This window comes from Mauremys reevesii, linkage group 2 (genome assembly GCF_016161935.1).
Source record: "Mauremys reevesii isolate NIE-2019 linkage group 2, ASM1616193v1, whole genome shotgun sequence".
NCBI lineage: Eukaryota > Metazoa > Chordata > Testudines > Geoemydidae > Mauremys > Mauremys reevesii.
This window is the reverse complement of record NC_052624.1, coordinates 17,748,514-17,774,193: the sequence shown is the minus strand read 5'-3', so window position 1 is coordinate 17,774,193 and position 25,680 is coordinate 17,748,514. Positions and strand designations below refer to the sequence as shown.

The 25,680-nt window shown below is 43.0% G+C and overlaps 1 protein-coding gene across 43 annotated transcripts in view; it reads right to left on the bottom strand.

Moving 5' to 3' along the window:
- Nucleotides 1–25,680, bottom strand: part of DPP6 (dipeptidyl peptidase like 6) — a 714,691-nt gene that overhangs the window by 497,090 nt on the left and 191,921 nt on the right. For 25 of the 43 annotated variants that reach the window (XM_039524563.1, XM_039524562.1, XM_039524566.1 and 22 more), the window contains one exon: nucleotides 17,471–17,557. The exons of the other annotated variants lie outside the window; for them this stretch is intronic. In XM_039524563.1, coding sequence (XP_039380497.1) covers nucleotides 17,471–17,500 — 30 coding nt within the window. In that variant the 5' untranslated portion in view covers nucleotides 17,501–17,557. The remainder of the gene's footprint in view (nucleotides 1–17,470; nucleotides 17,558–25,680) is intronic. 43 annotated transcript variants of the gene reach the window in all.

Below are 25,680 nucleotides of genomic sequence, written 5' to 3'. Positions count from 1 at the left end.
TATCAGTGTTTATTGGGGCTTTGTATTTTTGGCTGAAACTTCCCAGGAGGCTGCTAATTCAGACAGTGTTTTGTGCGATGTTGGCCATCATCCCATTAGCGACACAACCTACCCATCTCACAGCCATCTATACTAACAACTATTGGTCATTACTGAGCTGCATCATTCTGAGATGACTATTTAGAGGTAAAATGCTACTTCCACTGTTACCATAACCACCTATATACCCTGCTAGATGTATGAGACTTCCTCGACCGGAGCTGGAGGTAAGAAGAGGGATATAATGAACTACATCCCCAGGCCTTAACTGGTTTGGATGCTAACCCTTTGAGTTCCTCCTCCCATCCTTCTAAAAATGCTAGCTTTGTCACTGAAGGTACAGCTACACTGCACCCTCCTTTCGGTGGTGTGTGGAGTACAAACACTACTTGTCCCCACTAGCATGGGTAAATAGCAGTGTAGACAGTGAGGTACTGTGGAGGTGAGCAGAGTTAAAGTACACCTGCACCTTGTGGGTATGCACCCTACACAGCTCTCTACACATCCAAGCAGTACCTCCCCTACAGCTACCCTGCTAGTTTTAGCAGTGTAGCATCCAGCTGCTGGAGTCTTTCCTCCACCCTGTCAGAGCCTTTCACTGACACGTAGCCACACACCACAGTGTGGACTCAGCATGCTTTTCACTGTGGCATTTATCTACACATACTTTACGTGCCGCCACACGTGTGAAATGGACACGTAGCCTCAGAGTCCACGTCTACAGATTCAGGCTTGCGCTACGGTGCTAAAGCAGCTATGTAGTCGTTTCCCACCCACGTTCCTGGGCTTCAGAGCCCAAGCCCGAATGTCCACACAGTGATTCTTAGTGCCACAGCATGAGCCCAAGTCTGCAGACCCGAGCTCTGAGACTCGCTGCTGCAGGTTTCTGCTGGCCATTTAGACGTTCTGTGGGAGGGTCCCAGAGTTCAGGCTGCAGCCAGAGCTGGAATGTCTACATCACAATTAAACAGCTGCACAGCCAGAGCCCCATAAGCCCCAGTCAGCTGAAACTGGCCAGCCGCAGGTGTCTAACTGCAGTGTAAACATACCCTAGTTGCCACAGCAAGTTTTCAGCTTGGTTGTGTCTTGTGCACTGCTACCATCCTGGACTACTTGCATTTAGAGGACAAGAGTTGGGTGTATGTGCATGGATGTGCTCAGGAGAGGGGAGAAGAGGTATGTGCGTAGAAGTGGATGTAAGATACTGATGTTCCCCAGGGAAATAGATTTCTTTGTGATGTTTACTAGAGAAGCAGAAGTGATGGAGGGGTCTGTCTATTACTAGATTTTGATAGCGGTGGTCCAATGATCAAACTCGGGGGGCCAACGTTAGGCTCCTACAACCAACTTTAGTCTTCCAAATAAAAGGGAGCTGATTTTCACAGCTGCTGAGCACCTGCAGTTCCCACCAACTTCAAGTATCATTGGCCAAACCATTCAACATCTCAGTGCCCGTTTCCTCACCTGTAGAATAGCAACCTTAGTATAGAAGCACTGGGAAACTAAACTTCCTTCACTTTTTTAAAGATCCTCTCATGGGATAATGCTATATAAATGCAATGTTTTATAATTACATTCAGCATCCTATAAGGTGTTGAAAGGTTCTCTGGTAAGCCCCAAGCATGACTGCTGGTGCTGGCAGGAGGGGGAGTAGAGAGAGAAGGGCACATTATAAAAATGGCATAGGCTCCTTTCCACTGTCTCAAGTTGGGGACTTAAAAATTGAGACACCTAAAATCACTAGCTACTTTTGAAAATTGAGAGCTTAGTGTCCGAGTCTGCTTGGAGCAGCAGAAAAACACCGGCGCTGTCCAGAACATTAGGCTCCATCCCCACTTAAAAACATTTTGATTGAGCATCAAGCTTAATGGCAGATGATATAAAAGGAAGATAATTTCATAGACCCAGCATTCTCCTCTAATGAAACCTGTAGTTTCCTATATGCCTCTCCATCATGTAGTTCTGTTTATAAATCCTTGTGGTAGCAAGCTGTGCAAAATTATCTGGGTCATATAATCCAGTAGCTGTTCAGTACTTACATTAATGTATTGATTGCAAACAAAATGGAACAGAAACATGAACAAAATAATATCAGGCTTAAAGTACTGATGCGGTTAGATGGGAGGCTTTGTAAGCATTTTAGAGATTAGTGATGTAATAAATTATTAGTTCCTTTAAAGCTCAGGATCTGGCCAAGGAAACTAAATCATAAAACTGGATCATTAGCCTTTGGCAAATTGCCTCAGTTTCTGGTAGAGCAACCCTGCTACAAGTCAAGAAATTGTATGAACTGTTAAAAAAAACCACCACCAAAAACGGGAAGTACATAATTTCGCCCCATTCATTGTCATCAGTTGAACAAGGCCTGAAAACAGCATAAAAAGTAGATTTGTTGTTCTGCCAGCTAAGATCATTGAAGGGCAAATGAGGATCCCTGTAACTTTTACAGAAAAATATCACATAAAATCGTTATGATCATCTTGATTTGGAACTTGAAATGCTTTTCAGCCCTTTTAAATAAATGCCACGAGTGCATTCAAAACCAAAGAGGGCAACTTCTAAGCCCATTTGGGTCTTGTTTGGTCCCCCTTAGCTTGGGCTGGGTTAGAGAACTGATTATTTTTGTATTACTTATTAAATGCAGTTTGCTATATACTTAAATTGCCATGGGCTTGACAGTGCCATGAAGGCACAGCGCTGACAAGGTTATGGTACAAAGCTGTGCCACCCCAGATACACATGGGAGAAGGACTGTGGCTACAGAGGCGCAACCCCAATCTGTACTCCCTGCTATGCAAGGGGAATGGGTAGACTGCACACGTAGAGAGAAGTCTCTGCCCTCCATCAAAAGCAGGGTCTGCAATTCTCCCTGACATCTTGAGCAAGGAGCTCAGAATATAGGGGTAGGGGAAAGACTCTTTCAACCCTCCCTGTGCACCCACGTGAATGCCAGGAACAGTATAGCCCAATGCTAGGAAAGCTGGAGCAGAGGTAGATAGCACTGTTGTGTCTTGCTCAAATTAGAGTTCTTCTTTTTTTCTTGCCATCATGTCTCCCTTATGTAACCCATTTACATTTACCAGAATTCTTCTTCTGCCTCACAGTGGAGAGCGATCGGATTGTACCCAGTCTAGCGAGGGTGCATGCACTGAGCATGGGAATAGCAGCCAGGAGACGTTTACCTCTCTGCTGTGAAGTGTGACTTGTAGATCTTTACTGTTTAATCTTACCTGAATGTCAAGTGTCGGTACTCTGCACTGAATGGAATATTTTGACTGAGGTGATGTAATTATCCATACAAATGGATGAAAAGTAACACGGGATAAAGGGAACAGCACACTTTCCAGACATATGCCACATTTTTACAGTAGGTTCACAATCTCCATACAGAGCCAAAAAGTTGGAGTCTCATGTTCCATTTAATCCTTTCATCTCTAATGGCTGTTCCCACATTGAAAGTACATTGAATCATGGGAGAAAAGGAACGGGTAGTAAGGAACCAACAGCAGAGGTATATGGAGAGCTTCTCAAATGTATGCTTTTGGCCTGATAAAACTAGGAGACCGGTAAAGGAAAGGCTGGAAGCAAGAGATGTTTGGGAGCAAGGTAGATAACAGATAGAAAGAGGATGGATGGTTTTGTGAAAATCAGGAGATGGGGCTCAATTCCTGACTCTGCCACAAATGTCCTGATGACCTTGGGCAAGTCACTTAACCCATGTGCCCATGGTTTCTCATGGAAGGGAAGGACATTGTGTAGACCAGGAGGAGCCCAGTTTCAGATGAACTTTTCAGAAGTGGTTTTGGTGAAAATGGGCCCCATTTGGGTCTGGCTGCAAAACCAAAAAGGAGGCAAATCTCTGAGTTTCAGTATGACAGATTGATGCAGTTTTACTCCCAGTGTCACAGTGAATGCAGCAGAATGTGAACCAATATAGGTAAAGATAGCAAAACAATAGATTTTTTTTCATTTAGCCATTTACTGTGCTCTGTGTCCCATACAGTTCAGAGCCCAGCAGCGTGATGTTATAATCACAGCTGTGCACTTTCATTATAAGCTCATTTTCTAGGCCTTATAACGAAGGCTGCAATTCTGTCAGGGAGGTCACTGATTCTGTGACTTTCCACAATCTCCATGACTTTCACAGCTGCAGTGGCTGGTGCAGCTGACCCCAGGGCCACCAGAGCAGCCTATGGGCCACCGCACCAGCAGCTGCTGGAGCAGCCCCGGGGCTAGCTGCTCAGGTGGTCCCCAGGGCCAGCCTGTACTGGCCGCTGCTTGGGCGGCCCCAGGCGGCTGGCCCCAGGGAGCGCCCGAGCAGCAGTCCCAGGAGAGGCCCCAGGAAATGCCCAAGCAGCGGTCCCGGGAGCAGCCCCTGAGCAGCGGACCCAGGGAGGCTGGACCAGGGGAGGGCCCAAGCAGCAGTCCTGGGTGGCCCCAGGGAGCACCCAACAGGAGTCCTGGGGTGGCCCTGGGGAGCACCTGAGCAGCTCTCCCCAGGGCCTCGCAGCAGCGGGTGGCTGGGGGCAGTCAGCCCCCATAGCCAGTGCAGAGTCTAGTTGTCGACCCTCGGGGCCCCCCAGAGCAGCGGTGTCCTGGGGCCCCCCAGAGCAGCAGCACCCCATGGCCCCAGGAGCTGTTAAGTTTTCGTCAGGGTATTTATATAGTAAAAGTGATGGACAGGTTACGAGCCATTAATTTTTGTTTATTGCCCATGATCTGTCCACAACTTTTACTAGATATACCCGTGAGTAAATCTTAGCCTTACTTATAAGCTGATGAACAAATTTCCTTTTGGACTGAAGCTTCTCAGCTTACAAGCTATTGTACAGGTAGATGTTAGAGGTCTGAATGTGAAAAAATGTGAGTGGTCGGTCAAATAAACACCTAATAGTCACCATTAAAAAGTCAGCTTCTACTCTCAGTCACCACACAGGTATCTGAGATACCACAATCTTCTCCACTGCTTAGAGTAGGAGATAACATTATGGCATATTATATATCAGCCACCCTTTTTCTCTTTTCTTCTCTTTTCTCCTGTTCTCTCCATCAAAACCTCATCCCTCTTCAGTTACCAGTCACATTCAGTGAGTTCAAGACTATAATAAAGCCCACATGGGACAATTCATCATTTATCTGTGGTGCTATGCACATTCATAAAAATGTCCTTGCTTGCAAAGCTGGAAAGCTCATACTGAAAATTCTGAGTGATGAAAACTACCTTTCAAGCTGAAGTGCTTGTGCAGGTCATCCAAGTTCAAGGATCAGTTCATTAGTCAGAAAAAAAAAATACAACGCTTGGTTTAGAGAAATTCTGCCTGTTTTGTCAGAGCAGATGATTTTTCTAAATTCATTTCTGTAGGGAATAGGCCTTTAAGAAAATAATTAATTCTGTTCTGAATGCAATCAATGGTGGGCGGAGAAAAGAGAAGGTAATATCTCTGCTGAGTCCTCTGAAAAGTTATGGATTTTTAAAAGATAAAATCAAAACTATTATAGGCCAATTTTATCCATTTCTGTTTATTTTTACAAGCATTTCAAAAGGAATGTAATCTATTTAATATACAAGCAGAATGATAAAAAAGACTAATTACTAGCTAGCTTGTCTCTTTGAAACTGTCTGTGCACCTCTACTCTAATATTATGATATAAAATGGTAGGGTGCCTTATTTACAGGTTTGGAAAGTCCATGGCATTGATATTAAACAGACATGGGCCTGAACTGTAACTCTCAATCTCTGAATGGAGATATACATTTTGCTAGTAGGACCTATGGTCTATTTCAGAGGTTCACAAACTTTTCTTATTGAGTACCCCCTTCCAGACCTACCAGCTGGCCATGTACCCTTATCCTTCTCATCACTGACACTTTGAGTGTTCTACTTAACACTACCTGTCTTTAGCCATCTGTCCATATTTCACTGTTATGTACAGATCTAGTTATAGTGCGAGGTATACAACCAAAAAAAACCCCACCACCAAATCCCCTAAGTTCTGAGCTCAATTAGACTGGACGGTTGCTGGGCAACTGAACCCTTGCTGTACAGTGATTGGAGGTGAGGACTCTGTACGTCAGTGTCTCTGTGTAGCTGCGTTCTCATTGTTATGGTAGTCAATTTACTTCAAGATGTACCAAATTTCCACAGAGTTTTAAAGCTTTGTCTGAGTAGCCGATTATGAAAGTGCAATAAATAAAATAATTAAGCAATAAAATCCACCATTACACAATTGCACAATTTCTCCCATGTACCCACTGTGATGGTATCTCTCATAAGGCTTTTAGAATCTGCTTAGAATGTTTTTATGCTACATATGCCATGTAACATATTTCCGTAAAGGTTATGATCTACTGAATGTATTAATCCTATTTGCATGCATGTATCACTTTTGTATTCCAAGTTATGAATGTTGCTGTGTACTGGCTTGATTTCTAAATAACCTTAGTAGAGCATTGGTCAGTTCCTGGAGAAAGGAATGTTGAAATTAAGTACCTAATCAAGAAACACTTAAAGTACAATGGATCTTGGAACGGTCCAATCCAATCCACATAAGAAGTCTACTTGAGGACGTTCAAGGTAGCATGTGAACAATGGATGCTACCTGTAAATACTGTGAGTCATGCATGGACATGTGACTTGCCCAGGTGACTCCAAAACTCCATCTCAGAGCTGGACTTTGCATAGGAGTGAGGAGGGGGTCTCTACCCACAAGAGAAAGTCTATTTAAACCCCTGGGAGATTCCTCCATTTTGTCTTCAGCTGGCTAAAGAGGGAGCCTCTCCACCCCCCAGGATACTTGAAAGAAACTGGAACAAAGGTCAGTAACTACAGGGGGTGTGAGTGATTGCTGGACCCAGGCTAAAAGGAGATTAGTCTGTAAAAGGGAGCATTCTGGAACTGGTGAGGATCTTATCTGTATTCAGTTTGATTAGACATAGATTTGCGCATTTTATTTTATTTTGTTTGGTGACTTACTTTGTTCTGTCTGTTACTACTTGGAACCACTTAAATCCTACTTTCTGTATTTAATAAAATCACTTTTTACTTATTAATTAACTTAGAGTATGTATTAATGCCTGGGGGAGCAAACAACTGTGCATCTCTCTATCAGTGCTATAGAGAGTGAACAATTTATGAGTTTACCCTGCATAAGCTTTATACAGGGTAAAACGGATTTATTTGGGTTTAGACCCCATTGGGAGTTGGGCATCTGGGTGTTAAAGACAAGCACACTTCTGTTAGTTGCTTTCAGGTAAACCTGCAGTTTTGGAGCAAGTAATTCAGACCCTTTGTTGGAGCAGACGGGAGTGTCTGGCTCAGCAAGGCAGGGTGCTGGAGTCCTGAGCTGACAGGGAAAACAGGAGCAGAGGTAGTCTTGGCACATCAGGTGGCAGCTCCCAGGGGGGTTTCTGTGATCCAACCCGTCACACCCCCTCCCCCAAGATGCCTTGCGTACTCACAGGAGTACATGTACCACAGTTGGGAACCCCTGGTTAAGTTGACAGTCCATTCCGTGACTGCTGAATCCAGGACAGGACTTAGGGAGGCCCTGTAAGATCAGAGTGCCAGCAAGAACTACAGGGAATGTCTGTATCCAGCAGCTCCAAGAAAGAATCGCCTTATATTTGTCACAACAGAATTGTATATCTTGACTACCATGAGAGGGGGGAAAATGGGGCCTGGCTCTAAAATAGGCCAGCTGAGGGAATTATTGGACACTTGATCATTTAGATCATGCAAAATTATGCTCTGCAGGAAGATCAGGCCAACAGGTCTTTAGATTTCTTCAGCACCACAGAGCTATGTGCTACTATCCCAGTTTTAAGTAAATTAAAAGAAGGGAAAGTATGGCTGCATAGTGCATCCAGTTGTGCAGGTAGTAACGGGCCTAATGGTTGTAGCAATCAGAGGGGGGGCCTATCTAGACTTGGGAACTTATTATTATGGAAGTCTTTGCCTATGTGTAGCACCTTCTCACAAGGGAGAGAGGTTCAATTAAATCTTCTGAATAAGTTTTTGGAAGTTTGGCAGAAGTAGCTTATCTAAGGAGGACTGTATTTGAAAATGAGACTTAAGACCTCAGAGGGATGTGTTTGCATAAAAGGTAGTAATTCCTTCAAAAATCATACTATTATAATGCATGGTGTTACCTTCCGAGTTCCTTAGGACAAGTGATAGCCCTCGGCTCTGGAGGACTAGCTATGAGATTAGCTGAAAAATTACTTGGTCTGTCAGAAAGATCAGGACACTTCCCCATATAGCTGTTCAATGTTTTATTCATGTGGGTAAAATATTTAATTCCAAGCAAAGTCTTTTACATTTTATTTGGCTTCTGGCTCTACTGTGATTTGCCTTCCACATCCAAGGTCCAGGGATCACTGCCTCTCTGCACCCTCAGGGGTGCAAGTCATCCCCAAAAGAGGCAATGAAAAGACAGGGCACTGAGGCACAGAGTAAGTGTCTCCCCCCATGTCCAAGGTCACAATGGAAGTCTGTAGCAGAGTTGAGGAATAGAACCCAAGTCTCCTGACAGCTAGTCTGGTGCCTTAAGTACATCACGTCTTCATACTAAGCAAGTCCCCTTGTCACTTACTCTCCCTTTAAGTATGAGATGCCTGGAAATCTTCAATTTACAATGGATGTTAAATTCTCTTGTGAATGTTTCAAATTAGTTAATCACTTTCATGAAACTTCAGTGCATTTATTTTCTGGTCTTTCATAAGGCAGTGTTCTTACTTGTATTTCATATTCTTGTTTTATCCTGATTACACTATACTATCTCTCGGTATATTAACAATCAGCTCTTTTATCTGAGCCATTAAGATGGGTCATTAACTTTTTCTTTCTCTACCTTTCTTAACTATATTTCCTGTATGTTCAGAATTTCTTTATTCAGAGTCCCTGGAATTACCACTCACTAATATTTGAGTACTGACCATTTGAGTATACTTAATTCATCCTTAAAATTAACAGTTATTTTATCAGCTGGTTATGTGTTTGTTACTTATATAAGTTTGGCTGTTTGCATCTCAGTTATATCAGTTGGTTTCTTATATATGTCTCATGTGTGCATTATATATATATACACCATCTAATGTGTGTGTGCATACTTATAGAATACATACACACATATAATGATTTTATTTCAGCTGATTTATTGGTATAGCAGTCGGTCTCTTGAATTTTTCTTCCGACTACCCCTTAAGAGTGATTTTTAAATGACTTTTTATGAGCCATATCATTAATGGCAGATTTCTGAAAATTGTTTAAACTTCTGATCTGAGACAAGAAAACAGGAGCTCAAGAGATGTGTGAAAGTATCATCTTCATGGATCGGTGAGTCATTTATTGACTACAAGTGTGATCTCAGTTAGGTATTAGCTATAGTGGCTGTTTCTATTTCCCTCCCTGTTACTGTAGTTGTTAACAGCCTTCTCAAGATTCCATGTGGGCCCCATATGTGTGGTAGGAGGTTTGCTGAAACCAGTTTCTTTTAGTCTATGAATTGCTTTCATTGTTACTATGGCACACAGGAGTTTCTCTGAGTTTGAGGTTCCAATGAACCCATAATTTCACAGCGAACTCCAGGCAAAACAGTCAAGTTTCATCTTATTACACAGAAGTAATAGCATGAATTTTGCATGGTTTGGGTGCAAAACTGCAAATCATCCATATCTGCACCAAGCTCAGAAGAGTAGTCATATTGACTAAAGTAGAACTGCTTCCATGGACAAGTGTTGCTGTAGCCATGTCAGTCCCAGAATATTAAGAGAAACAAGGTGGATGAGGTAACATCTTTTACTGGACCAACTTCTTCTTCGGGTTTGGGAAACTATCTCAGAGTGAGACCTAAGAAGAACTCTATGTAAGCTCAAAAGATTGTCTCTCTCACCAACAGAAGTTGGTCCAACAGAACAGGGGTTCTCAACCTTTCCAAACTAATATGCCCCTTTTTCAGGAGGCTGATTTGTCTTGGGTACCCCAAGTTTCACCTCACTTACAAAATACTTGCTTACAAAATCAGACATAAAAATACCAAAAAGGGTCACAGCACATTATTACTGAACAATCGCTGACTTTCTCATTTGTACAATATAATTATAAAATAAATCAAATGGAATATAAACACTGTACTTACATTTCAGTGTATAGTATATAGAGCAGTATAAACAAGTCATTGCCTGTATGAAATTTTAGTTTGTACTGACTTTGCTAGTGGTTTTTATGTAGCCTGCTGTAAAACTAAGCAAATATCTAGATGAGCTGACGTACCCCCTGCAAGACCTCTGTGTACCCTCAAGGGTACGCATACCCCTGGTTGAGAACCACTGGAATAGAAGATATTACCTCACCTACTCTGTCTCTCTACATGAACAGGGACAGCAGAATTTAACCCTACTCAGTTCTAGAGCTTGGGGAAACAACAATAAAGGGGAACCAAGTGATCATGCAGAGGTATTTAAAGGTGGGATAATACTGAGTTCGAGTGGTAAAAGAAAGTATAAAAAGTAGTAATGGGATGGAATTGAGCAAATACAAATAGAAGCTGAATAGAAGCAAACATGTTAATAAAGGGCAAGATCAATTAGGCTGCAGAACAGTCTGCCAGCGAGAGTGACACAAGAAACAATCCTTCACTACATGAGTCTATTCACAGCACAACTGGACAAAGTACTGGACAAGGCTGAATGGCAGTCGGATCTATGGACTAGAGGATCTAAATGATCTTTTCCATCTTTAGTTCTCTCTAAGTCTACGAATGCTTGTTGTTTCTGGGGAAGGAGAAAAAAGATTGCTACAAAATGTACAATAAATCCACTAAGATCTTAAGCAGTAATGTTGTTAATTACGGGAGGTCACAACTGTAGTTATGCTACATTGTCTATTTTATTGCTGGTGCCTCATTTTCTAGTAGGTCAACTCCTAATTCAATTGAGCCAGCTTCCACCCATCATTCATTTAAATTTTTTACATTCAAGTACTTTAATGCTGAAGACTTGTTTTCAGCCCTTTTTGCTCAAATGAGCGTTTAGATTTGCATATGTCTCATAGACTCATAGACTTTAAGGTCAGAAGGGACCATTATGATCATCTAGTCTGACCTCCTGCACAACACAGGCCACAGAATCTCACCCACCCACTCCTGTAACAAACCCCTAACCTGTGTCTGAGTTATTGAAGTCCTCAAATTGTGGTTTCAAGACCTCAAGGTGCAGAGAATCCTCCAGCAAGTGACCTGGGCCACACACTGCAGAGGAAGGCAAAAAACCTCCAGGGCCTCTGCCAATCTGCCCTGGAGGAAAATTCCTTCCCGACCCCAAATATGGCGATCAGTTAAACCCTGAGCATGTGGGCAAGACTCACCAGCCAGCACCCAGGAAAGAATTCTCTGCAGTAACTCAGATCCCAACCCATCTAACATCCCATCACAGACCACTGGGCATATTTATCTGCTAATAATGAAAGATCAATTAATTGCCAAAATTAGGCTATCCCATCATACCATCCCCTGCATAAACTTATCAAGCTTAGTCTTGAAGCCAGATATGTCTTTTCCCCCCACTACTCCCCTTGGAAGGCTGTTCCAGAACTTCACTCCTCTAATGGTTAGAAACCTTCGTCTAATTTCAAGTCTAAACTTCCTAGTGTCCAGTTTATATCCATTTGTTCTTGTGTCCACATTGGTACTAAGCTTAAATAATTCCTCTCCCTCCCTAATATTTATCCCTCTGATATATTTATAAAGAGCAATCATATCTCCCCTCAGCCTTCTTCTGGTTAGGCTAAACAAGCCAAGCTGTTTCAGTCTCCTTTCATAAGACAGGTTTTCCATTCCCCAGATCATCCTAGTAGCCCTTCTCCGTACCTGTTCCAGTTTGAATTCATCCTTCTTAAACATGGGAGACCAGAACTGCACACAGTATTCCAGATGAGGTCTCACCAGTGCCTTGTATAACGGTACTAACACCTCCTTATCTTTACTGGAAATACCTCGCCTGATGCATCCCAAGACCGCATTAGCTTTTTTAATGGCCATATCACATTGGCGGCTCATAGTCATCCTGTGATCAACCAATACTCCAAGGTCCTTCTCCTCCTCTGTTACTTCCAACTGATGTGTCCCCAATTTATAACCAGAATTCTTGTTATTAATCCCTAAATGCATGACCTTGCACTTTTCACTGCATGACCTTGCACTTTTCACAAATACAACAATATGTCATATTTTCTTCCCCACATCCTTACAATTAAAAGTTCCGTTTTCAACAACTATTGGTTAATGTCTCTGATTCTATTTATTCTTTTTCAATTTACTCATAATTTTCTTTGCTACATGTTCTTCAGTCTTGCTTAACTTAGTGTTTGCCAGCCAAGGCAATAATAATCTCCTAAATACAAGTGTTTTCTCCCTGAATGATGCACCTCAGAATGCTTCCCACTTAGGTTTGTCACCATGCATTGGCAATGTCCAACAGTGCAGACATTTCTGCACTGACTGGCTAACTATTTCTTCTACCAGTCAAATTTCTGCTGCTGTCTTTCAGGACCTTCATCTGTGTCTCTAATACTTAGTTTGCCCCTAGGGTATGGTCTACACTGCAGCTAGGAGATGTGATTCCCAGAGCGAGTAGACAGACTCGTGCTAGCTCTGCTTGAGCTAGTGTGCTAAAAATAGCAGTGTGGACATTGCAGCATGGCTCAGATTAGCCACCGACCCCCTGGGTCTGAGCTTAGGTGGTTAACTCACGCTACCACCTGCGTCACAACATCCACACTGCTCTTTTTAGTGTGTTAGCTCAACTTGAGATAGCACAAGTCTGTCTACCTGCTCTGGGACTCACACCTCCCAGCTGCAGTGCAGACATCCCCTAGGAACCTGCTCTGATCATCTCCCCAACCCTCTCCAGTCCCAGTGACATGCTTTAGATTTGCATATGTCTCATAGACTCATAGACTTTAAGGTCAGAAGGGACCATTATGATCATCTAGTCTGACCTCCTGCACAACACAGGCCACAGAATCTCACCCACCCACTCCTGTAACAAACCCCTAACCTGTGTCTGAGTTATTGAAGTCCTCAAATTGTGGTTTCAAGACCTCAAGGTGCAGAGAATCCTCCAGCAAGTGACCTGGGCCACACACTGCAGAGGAAGGCAAAAAACCTCCAGGGCCTCTGCCAATCTGCCCTGGAGGAAAATTCCTTCCCGACCCCAAATATGGCGATCAGTTAAACCCTGAGCATGTGGGCAAGACTCACCAGCCAGCACCCAGGAAAGAATTCTCTGCAGTAACTCAGATCCCAACCCATCTAACATCCCATCACAGACCACTGGGCATATTTATCTGCTAATAATGAAAGATCAATTAATTGCCAAAATTAGGCTATCCCATCATACCATCCCCTGCATAAACTTATCAAGCTTAGTCTTGAAGCCAGATATGTCTTTTCCCCCCACTACTCCTTGGAAGGCTGGTCCAGAACTTCACTCCTCTAATGGTTAGAAACCTTCGTCTAATTTCAAGTCTAAACTTCCTAGTGTCCAGTTTATATCCATTTGTTCTTGTGTCCACATTGGTACTAAGCTTAAATAATTCCTCTCCTCCTAATATTTATCCCTCTGATATATTTATAAAGAGCAATCATATCTCCCCTCAGCCTTCTTCTGGTTAGGCTAAACAAGCCAAGCTGTTTCAGTCTCCTTTCATAAGACAGGTTTTCCATTCCCCAGATCATCCTAGTAGCCCTTCTCCGCACCTGTTCCAGTTTGAATTCATCCTTCTTAAACATGGGAGACCAGAACTGCACACAGTATTCCAGATGAGGTCTCACCAGTGCTTTGTATAACGGTACTAACACCTCCTTATCTTTACTGGAAATACCTCGCCTGATGCATCCCAAGACCGCATTAGCTTTTTTAATGGCCATATCACATTGGCGGCTCATAGTCATCCTGTGATCAACCAATACTCCAAGGTCCTTCTCCTCCTCTGTTACTTCCAACTGATGTGTCCCCAATTTATAACCAGAATTCTTGTTATTAATCCTAAATGCATGACCTTGCACTTTTCACTGCATGACCTTGCACTTTTCACAAATACAACAATATGTCATATTTTCTTCTCCACATCCTTACAATTAAAAGTTCCGTTTTCAACAACTATTGGTTAATGTCTCTGATTCTATTTATTCTTTTCAATTTACTCATAATTTTCTTTGCTACATGTTCTTCAGTCTTGCTTAACTTAGTGTTTGCCAGCCAAGGCAATAATAATCTCCTAAATACAAGTGTTTTCTCCCTGAATGATGCACCTCAGAATGCTTCCCACTTAGGTTTGTCACCATGCATTGGCAATGTCCAACAGTGCAGACATTTCTGCACTGACTGGCTAACTATTTCTTCTACCAGTCAAATTTCTGCTGCTGTCTTTCAGGACCTTCATCTGTGTCTCTAATACTTAGTTTGCCCCTAGGGTATGGTCTACACTGCAGCTAGGAGATGTGATTCCCAGAGCGAGTAGACAGACTCGTGCTAGCTCTGCTTGAGCTAGTGTGCTAAAAATAGCAGTGTGGACATTGCAGCATGGCTCAGATTAGCCACCGACCCCCTGGGTCTGAGCTTAGGTGGTTAACTCATGCTACCACCTGCGTCACAACATCCACACTGCTCTTTTTAGTGTGTTAGCTCAACTTGAGATAGCACAAGTCTGTCTACCTGCTCTGGGACTCACACCTCCCAGCTGCAGTGCAGACATCCCCTAGGAACCTGCTCTGATCATCTCCCCAACCCTCTCCAGTCCCAGTGACATGCTCAGGAATACCTCTTGCACAGGAGCTTAGGTGAAGGGCACAGCTGAACTCTGCAGTGCTGGCCCTGCTCAGCAGAGGCTCTGGAGCTGCAGCCTGACAGGGCCAAAGCACCACCCTTGACTGCCCAGTGGTTAGTTTCCAGGGACACAGTGGTTGCTGATGCCCAAAGGTGGCCTGGAAGGGAGCTGCATCCCCAGGCCCAGAGTGCCTGGAGGGATGGGGGGGGCTGAAACCCCCAGCCCAGGGGAGCTGCTGTCCAGTAAAGGCCCCCACAGAGACTCCTGGCCAGGCTCCCAAGGCTGTGGAGCAAACCCTCTTGTTCTATGCAAAAATAATGGTTATTAGAAAGAGGGGGGCGTTCAAGGGACATGAATTCCCTGAGGGGGACACAGCAATAAAAAGGTTGGGAACCTCTGCCCTATAGGGCTTATTTACAGTCACAGTTAGTCAGGGGTGGGGCAGATCCAAAGCCCACAGACATCAGTGGAAAGAGTCCTATTCACTTCAACAGGTTCTAGAACAGGTTCTCTGTGGGCTCATCGAATTTTCCATATATCTTGTGGAACAAATTCCTCCCTGAATTACACCCCTGTTCTATTCCACGGATCACAATGTGGCCCTGTGGTCTTTTCCCATGAATAAATACATTAAGAACATAAGAACGGCCATACTGGGTCAGATCAAAGGTCCATCTAGCCCAGTATCCTCCAACAGTGGCCAATGCCAGGTGCCCCAGAGGGAATGAAAAGAACAGGTAATCATCAAGTGATCTATCCCCTGTCACCCATTCCCAGCTTCTGGCAATTAACTACTCTTTACTCATGAATGACTCTTCTCTCATTACAAACTGTACTATTCCATGGTATTGTCTAAGAGCTCTCAGGCACACAGTGCATTTTGGGTTTGTTACCCTCATGTGTTCAAAAATTTAATTCTGCACACCCAGAGGGGCTGAAAGGCCGGACACATAATAATAAATAATAGATATACCAATCTCCTAGAACTGGAAGGGACCTTGAAAGGTCATTGAGTCCAGCCCCCTGCCTTCACTAGCAGGACCAATTTTTGCCCCAGATCCCTAAGTGACCCCCTCAAGGATTGAACTCACAACCCTGGGTTTAGCAGGCCAATGCTCAAACCACTGAGCTATCCCTCCCCAGGGATAGAAGGAGCCAAGGCAGACAATGTAGGAAAGAAGCCAGGATTGTCAGAGACATACACGATAAGGAGAAAGAGGATGTTATGAAAATAGTGGAAGGAGACTCAAACATATGGATAATTGGGATAGGAAACAGTGCAATCTAATATTCTGGGAGTTAAGAGACTTGGGTTACAATCCTAACTCTGCAATAGACTGTTCTCATGACCCTAGACAATGTACTTAACCACGGCTTCCCCATTTGTGAAAGGAAGGAAATAATTAATAATCCTTCCCAATCTCACAAGGGTTCAGTGTGGGTTTACATGATGCATGAACAACACATTCAGATACTTGGGTGAAAAGCACCATAGATGCTAAAATACAGAATTCTCAGTACCCATATAGAAATTTCCATCTGGACTATGCTGAACAAATACTAACTAATTACACAAGTGAAACATATTATTGTTATAATTATTCTAAACTTCAGAAAAGTGTCCACACTTTCAAACACTTATCTCAACTCATCTGAACCCTCTCAAGTCTTTTCAACATTAATATTTTCCTGCTGAACTACCTGGGCCTTCAAAGAATCCATGAACTCAGGAGGGTCAGGAGGGGATGACTATGTCCGATGCCTCCCCTACCTTTCAGCATTCACCTTCTGCACCAGATTTAAACAAATTACTGCTGCAAGACCCAGGATAGCTCAAGAATTTTTTAAGTTTCACAACTTGATATTCTAATGTCTCTCCTCTGTACTTACACTGTATTTGCATTTCAAATTGCATTTACCAAGTACTTGCAGTTCTCCAGAACAGGTTATTAATTGGACACAGACTTTTGCAGTGTTTCTGCATTTGAATTCTTGCATAATGTAGAAGATATTAAATTTGCCTGACCCAATGGCTCTCACTGCTTTATTATCTTTTATAGCAATAGCAGATTTACACAGCATTATTTCTTTAGCAGGCTCATTAGTTAGCATGCCAATAAAAAAATTATTGAGATTGCCTGCCATCTTCTATAGTAAATACTTTCCCATTTGTTCAGTCTCATTTTCTTTGCACACATTCTTCAAAAAGTACCTGTCGAGTCTCTACTGCTGTCTAAAAATAGGACCTTCTTTGTTGTGCAGTTTAATCTGTTAAATTATGTTGTATTCTAAAAAGCGGATCTGTTAAAGCAGCATTGTGGTGTTTCATACCGTCCCTCGGGGCCTGATCTCAAGCTTACTGAAATCAATGAGAGTCTTTCCATAAAGGTCAATGGGTTTTGGATCAGGCTTCAATGAGTTCCATATCAAACTTCTTTAGCTTACATGTCAAATATGATTTTCTCATCGCTGCAAACTCAATCTGAGATCTGAAAATCAGGCTATGCTCTACCTGCCTCTGAAATCACTGCCAGTAATAAAAATTCTCCCATCAATAAATAATAACAAACTAGAATGCAGACAACAATTGTGTGTGTTCTACATACGTTATAATATAATGCAGCATCATCGTCCATAGCTATATTGGCTCTGCAGCTTTAAGGGTAGTGTAGACTTTTTCTTGTCAGTAAAGTCTGCAGATGAGAGATACAAATAGTAGTTACTAAGGCTAGTTGAAAATTTTCCAATTAAACTTTTTTTGACAGAAAATTGGGTTAATTGATTGAATTAACTGGATTGATTTTTTTTTCACAAAAAGTGTCTCTTCTGCAAACAATTTTGATTTGTCATTGAAAAAAATGAAATTCTAAATACCAAAATATTTCAGTCAAAACCCAGAAAGTTTAGATTTGGAAATGCCGCTGTGGTGCCTCATGGGAGCTACAATTCAGTTGCCTCATGTCCCGTTCTACTCTAGGGGCTGGGCTACATCTCCCATGAGGCACAATGGACAGGATCTCCCATGATGCACTGCCTTGCATCTTCAATCGGAGAGACTGTGGCACACCATGGAAGATGTAGTCTGACCAGGAAGCCTGGCTCACAGAAGAGAATGGGCGCATGAAGCACCTGAATGACAATTCCAAAGAGTCCTTGTGGCAGTATTTCCAAAACAAAATACTTTGGATTTTGGCTAAGTTTTCAGTACTTGAATTTCTTATGAAAAAAAATCAGAATTTTCCAACAATATAACCCAATTTTTTGACTCTCTCAATTAGATATGAATAAAATGGTGACACTTTTAAACAGTAACTTTTACCACTATAACTACACCAGCATCATTTTTTTTCTTTAGGTGATGAGTGCACTCTGCTCCTGTTGATTTCAGTGTCTTGCAGGACTGGAAGCTTTCTTTTACAGTGCTTTGTCTATTTTTTATTTCAAGACCTACAGTATCTGTTTTAGGTTTGTTCTTTATTTTCAGACTGAAAACATCTTCCTCTCCACCCCAGTTCTGCAAAGCTATTGAAGTTTCACAACATGTTCCCATGAATTCCCAAATACAATATATTACCACGTTGTCTTACTTGTAAGTATCAAACAGTAACATCAGGGAAATGCATGTTATTGCACTTCTCTAATGGCATGCCAGATGGTGATGCTCTGATTCATACAGGCTGAACACTAGCACTGGTTGGGAATTTTCCACTGAAATGTTTTTGGGGTGTTTTTTAAATGACAAATACAGTTTCTGCAAAATCAAAATTTTCCATGGGAAAATTTCAATTTTGCAAAAATGTTTCCATTTTCTATCAGGAAAACTGAAATGAAACCTCTTGATTTGTCAAACCAAATCAAAATGTTACATTTTGGATCACTTTGATATTAAAGCTTTGTGGCAGTTGTAAAGTTCAAGGGCCTCATTCCCCAATTCTTTTCTGCCTTCTTGGATGGACAACATTTTCTATGCTGCACCATAGTTCCCCCAACTGGTTAAACTGACAATGCAGTATGTTGTATGAGTCACATGAGCAGTGTGCACTAGGGGAGATGTAGTCCAGCCAAAGGAGAATGGGGGCATGAGGTTTCAGAACTGTATCTTCCATAAGGCACTGCAGGAGGCTCAAAGAGACACACATTAATGGCAAACCAAACCAAAATTAACTGTTTTGATTCCATTGAACAACCTGGAATGAAACTCTATGATTGGGAATGTTGAAATGTTTCTTTACAGTTGGATGCAGAATTTCCTGACATTTCTGAACCAAAATGATTCTGAGCTTTCTATTCTGTGAAACATTTTGATATGTTGTCCCACTCGGGGATTTAGACAAATTTAAAAATATGAGACTTTCCTTTGGGACAAAAGTTTTGCTTTCAAACCAGCTCTACACACCTTGAGTATCTGTTCTCCTTCCATGCTCCCACACTACCTGCCAAAGCCTGTTCATTGCATAGTGTACTAGGATACACAGTCATATAAAACACATATTTTTAACACTGAGGGTGATTAACTATGGGAATAAACCACCAAGGGAAGTGGTAGATTCCACCACCAATGGGAGCTATGAGGACAGTGCTGGGGGCGGGGGCAGCGCCGCCTCCCCCCTGCCATGGGCGCGCAGAGACTTGTCAGCAGCCAGCCGCTTCTGGGAGCGGCGTGGGGCCAGGGCAGGCCGGCAGCCTGCTGAGCCCTGCTGCGCCGCCGGCTGGGAGCTGCCTGTGGTAAGTGCCTCCTGGCCATAGCCTGCACCCGCCCTCCCACACTCTAATCCCCTGCCCCAGGTGAGAATCCTGTCCTGCACCCAAACTCCCTCCAGAAACCACAAACCCTCCTGCACTCCAATCCCCTGCCCCAGCCCAGAGCCCCCTCCTGTTTATATTCAAATTCGAACAGCAGAAGTCGCATTAAAAGTATTAGTGAGTAGTAATAACTTTAATATGTTTAATTATTATTAGTTGATAAATTCTAACTCTACAAGTAGCTTTGGGTGTGATGTGGATCTCGAAATATTTTGGTCAAAGACAAAACCAAAAAAAATGGCTCCTCTTCTTTGAAAGGTTGCCGACCCCTGGACTAGATGATCGACTAGTTCTTTTCTTACTTTAAAATCTATGAACACGTGTGTGCTTTCGACACCCAGAGCACACCATAAACTTGCCCACCTCTACTACAGTGCATCTTAAAAATTTTTGGATGCACAACTACATTTAAAAAAAAAAAAAAAATCATGGCAGCCATGCTTATTGCCATATCATTACATTTACTACGGGGCTAAGACTAATTATACTACAATGATATGCAATGATATGCACCACAACAGGATTTCCAAGTCAGGGGACCTTTGGACTTAAAATCCTTTAGCCAGTCAGCTGAAGGAATCGATCATTTTGTTGTGCCCAATTAATGAGGGGCCAGGGTTGGGGCAATTGGGGCAGAAGTGGGGGCAAACAGGATCCCACCTGGGCAGTGGCACCCACCTCTTGGAGCCCGGTCCAGAAGCCAGCCACTGCTCTCTGTCAGGTGTCAGCAGCTGAGCAGAGAGCAGCTCCTCCGTGTGGCTCCAGCCATTGCTGCTGCTCTTCCCACCCCCCCAGTGGAGGAGGCAAGTTACTGCAGACAACCAGACTTTTAGCCAGGTTCCCTTTTCGACCAGATGTTCTGGATGAAAACTGGACACCTGGCAACCCTAAATAAATTGCTAAAGAATAATAATCACTATTTATATTATGGTAGCACCTAGAGTCCCTAACTGAGACTGGAACCCATTGTGCTAGATGCTGTACAAATACATAGTATGAGATTGTCCATGCCCTGGAGAGCTTACAATCAAAACAGACAAGATAGATAAAGAATGGGAGGGAAACAGAGGCCCAGAGAAGTGAAGTGACTAGCCCAAGGTCAGTGGTAGAAACCAGGTCTCCAGAGTCCTATTCCACTGTCCTACCATTAGCCCACATTGTCTCTCTGATATAATGTTATCACACTCGATTTTGAGTGTGATTCTTCCTAATATCATTTCTGGCAATTGCTTTAAATGTAGGGCCCATTTCTCTTCCCACTGAAATCTCCCCAATTTCCACAACGCAGAATCCAATCCTAAATATATTCTTTAAAAATTTCTTATATGACAAGGAAAGGGAAGGAATGGAAGAGTTTGGTGTGAGGAGGGAAAATGAAATTTTATTTTAGAGCTCCCACAAAGGGTGAGAGAGCACCTTGCATTAGTCCATTGGTTTTCTCAATCACTCACCACTCGGACTAATACCTCCAGAGAAGCTGCGTAAGTTTTAATAATACAGTTCTGTCACTTGCAGAAGGCAGTTCGTTAGTAAATAGCTGTAATTTTGGGGAGGGGCTGAGAGGTACCATAATTCTCCGAATACCATGCAAGATTAACAGTGCAGCTGTTTTGTTAGCAGCAGCCTAGGTATGATAACAACAATGTCGGGAGACAGCAGCAATGGTATGCGACTGTCATGCAGTGACACTGCCCAATGCCAAGTCAAACTTACAGTGAAAAAGAAAAAATAATTGGGGTTTATGGGGTTTAGAATGGAAGAGAAGAGCTGAGAGCAATGATCATAAGTGATCCAAAAGCTATACATCTCTCTATGGCTTTGATCACTTTAAATAATCCATGGGTATTTTTATAACTAGAAAGGTATCAGATTTTTAACTATTGCAAAACTAAACATTACTTAAGACATGGATGGCTCATTCCCTCTCTTGCACCTATTAGCCCCAGTGAAGTGTATTCAGTGATTAATAATCATAGAATCATAGAATCTCAGGGTTGGAAGGGACCTCAGGAGGTCATCTAGTCCAACCCCCTGCTCAAAGCAGGACCAAACCCAACTAAATCATCCCAGCCAGGGCTTTGTCAAGCCTGACCTTAAAAACCTCTAAGGAAGGAGATTCCATCACCTCCCTAGGTAACCCATTCCAGTGCTTCACCACTCTACTAGTGAAAAAGTTTTTCCTAATATCCAACCTAAACCTCCCCCTCTGCAACTTGAGACCATTACTCCTTGTTCTGTCATCTTCTACCACTGAGAACAGTCTAGATCCATCCTCTTTGGAACCCCCTTTCAGGTAGTTAAAAGCAGCAAACAAATCCCCCCTCATTCTTCTCTTCTGCAGACTAAACAATCCCAGTTCCCTCAGTCTCTCCTCATAAGTCATGTGCTCCAGCCCCCTAATCATTTTTGTTGACCTCCGCTGGACTTTCGCCAATTTGTCCACATCCTTCTTGTAGTGTGGGGCCCAAAACTGGACACAGTACTCCAAATGAGGCCTCACCAGTGCTGAGTAGAGGGGAATGATCACATCCCTCGATCTGCTGGAAATGCCCCTACTTATACAACCCAAAATGCCATTAGCCTTCTTGGCAACAAGGGCACACTGTTGACTCATATTCAGCTTTTCGTCCACCATAACCCCTAGGTCCTTTTCTGCAGAACTGCTGCCCAGCCATTCGGTCCCTAGTCTGTAGCAGTGCATGGGATTCTTCCGTCCTAAGTGCAGGACTCTGCACTTGTCCTTGTTGAACCTCATCATATTTCTTTTGGCCCAATCCTCTAATTTGTCTAGGTCCCTCTGTATCCTATCCCTACCCTCCAGCGTATCAACCACTCCTCCCAGTTTAGTGTCATCTGCAAACTTGCTAAGGGTGCAGTCCACACCATCCTCTAGATCGTTAATGAAGATATTGAATAAAACCGGCCCCAGCACCGACCCTTGGGGCACTCCACTTGATACCGGCTGCCAACTAGACATGGAACCATTGATCACTACCCGTTGAGCCCGACCATCTAGCCAGTTTTCTATCCACCTTACCGTCCATTCATCCAGCCCATATTTATTTAACTTGCTGGCAAGAATACTGTGGGAGACTGTATCAAAAGCTTTGCTAAAGTCCAGAAATAGCACATCCACTGCTTTCCCCTCATCCACAGAGCCGGTTATCTCGTCATAGAAGGCAATTAGGTTAGTCAGGCATGACTTGCCCTTGGTGAATCCATGCTGACTGTTCCTGATCACTTTCCCCTCCTTTAAGTGGTTCAGAATAATCTACCACCCAGGTTGCAAACATTTTTTTTCTTATCATGTTTCTCTGGGCAGAAATGTGACTGGCCCAGTTTCCAGGCTGCTGTCGCATTCTTTCATGTAAATTAAAACAAAATATCACTGGGACTCAGGAGACCTGGGCCTATACCTGGCTCTGCCACTAGCCTACTGCATGACCGTGCACAAGTCACTTTGCCTCCCTATGCCTCAAGTTCCCCATGTGTAAAATGGGGATAATGATACCTTCCTTTGTAAAGTACTTAGTGGTTTTTATTAGTAGACCTCAATCTAAGTGCTAGGTATTATTATTATTTAGAAACACTATTTTTAGCCTGAATCGTTGCAAAGAAATCCTTAAACCTGTGAATTGAGTGAGTGCAGCAAAGTCTATCTATCCGTAGATAGAACTTGCTGCGTTCACTCAATTTACAGATTAAGCAGTTCAAACCGCAGAGCTGTTGTTTCAAAACTATCGATAGATAGATAGTTTTGAAACAACAGCTCTGGGGTTTGAGCTGCTCCATCTCAATAGGTTGTTAACCCTGAAACTTAAAGATAACATTGGAAATGTCAACTTTGTTAACTATTTCACTGCTGAGCACTTTAGCAGAAAAATCCAACAGATGTATTTATCCTACAATCCCAAGATGCCTCCCATGCCTTTGTGTTGCCCAAAGCCCCCGATGTCGCTTACCAAAATCTCCAGCTTGCACCCTGCCAATTTCAGGAAGGCATTCATGAATTGCAAATACAAAAATCTGTGCTACGCTGAAAACAGAAAAGGTAAGGGACAATAGATGTTATATAATATCAAAATCCTGCATTAATTGTAGTCTTCTTTTGCATATTTAAATCAAGAAAAAAAGTCTCTTTTTGAATGTTCCTGGAGTTGCTGCATTAATGTGCTATAAAAACCGAGAACCCTTGCTTGGAATTTACGCCTAATTTGGCATGGAGCACAGGGCCACACCTATAGAGGTCACTTGAAAGTAGACTTAGGATATGGCTACACTAGCACTTCAAAGCGCTGCTGCGGCAGCGCTTTGAAGCCTTAAGTGTAGTCAAAGTGCCAGCACTGGGAGAGAGCTCTCCCAGCGTTGTCCGTACTCCACCTCCCTGTGGGGAATAACGGACAGCGCTGGGAGCCGCGCTCCCAGCGCTGGGGCTTTGACCACACTGGCGCTTTGCAGCGCCGCAATTTGCAGCGCTGGAGAGGGGGTGTTTTCACACCCTGCTGCAGCGCTGCAAATTTGCAAGTGTAGCCATGGCCTTAGGCTCAAAAGAGAGATAGGTGTATAGATGTATTTTAGCAGTATTATGTGTGTTCAATTAGAACTCTGGCTCAATCCTATACAGCAAAAGCAATTGTCCAAGTAATAAAATTCGCTTCAAGATTTTTCTTTGTGGCGTGTGTAGATTTGGAAAAAGAGCTGGGCTTTCTTAAAGATTTGGGGTTTTAGAAATGCAGCTGGAGGAGTCAGGTGAAGCAGTAGACCCCAAGGAGCTAAGAAAGTCCATAGAACACAAGGCTGTTGAATGTTTATCTAGTAAAAGACAAATAGGAGTAGCCAAGAAGAATATCAACCTGCATACAAGAGGTGATTGCAAGCTTTATCTTCTTGTTCTGATTGGTTTCTTTGGGGAATGTCAATGTCAGCTAGGGCTATTCTTGAAACGTTTATAGATAAAATACACGTTATCTGGCTGAAGTGATATTTCTGCACTTGACTGTTTTCCTTTGTCTGGAGAGTTACCCAAGAAATGTCACCATGCCAGTTTCTACACTATGTGACTGAAATAAATCACTGTGTACTCCAGCGTCTCTCTTTCAGTAGTACATGGAGTCCTTTTATAAAGCTCCCGAAAACACAATGTAGTTTAATTCAGCAGTAAACAAGTTTTTTTAAAAGAGGGCTTTTGATTTTGGGTGCCACAGTTTCTGCCTCTCCAATACCTTGGGTCGCATTTTCAGGGGTGCTGGGCACTGGAAGCTCCCACATGACTTTTGAACACCTGACCCTGGGTGTCTCAAGTTGAGCCTCAAAATCAGAGATAATTTTTGAAAATGTTGGCCACTGTATATAACAAATCCTTCCGTGTGTCTTCCTTTGTTTGGCCAATTAAGAGCAACAAAATGGAGGAATCGAGAAACTGACTTACTCCTTCATAACTAGTATTGGAGGAAAGAGTAAAAACTATTCAACCTATTGGGGGGTCATTGACAACTTCTACAGTCCAAAGATGCCACCTGTTACTTATCTCCCCTTGAATAATACCTTATTTCCCAAATGGAACTACTTGCAGGGTAAGTTAGTACTCGAGGGGGTAAAGGAGGCAGTATCAGGCCCCTGCTAATTGGTGGGGAGCACTAAGGCATTTTGCATTATATTATCACACTGGGAATACAGAGGATACTACAGTCTCAGGGATTAGCAGGAGCTCACTAAAAATGTTCTACCTCTGACTCCTCTGACAGCGCAGAGACTGTTGCTCTCTCTTGATATTGCTCCAAAAACAACCACTTTCAGAAAACTGTGGGCCTTGGAATGTGATTACAGTTCTAATCTCTCTTCACATGTCAGATGACATCATGTTATCCCCTAAAACAATTGGGGGGCAGATTCTGACACCCTCGCCCAAACAGAACAGGACCTTGCTCCACAAGCAGCCCCATTGATTTCACTGGGAATGTGCCCAGCAGAAGGCAATACTCAACATGAGTGAGGATATCAGAATATAGCCCTG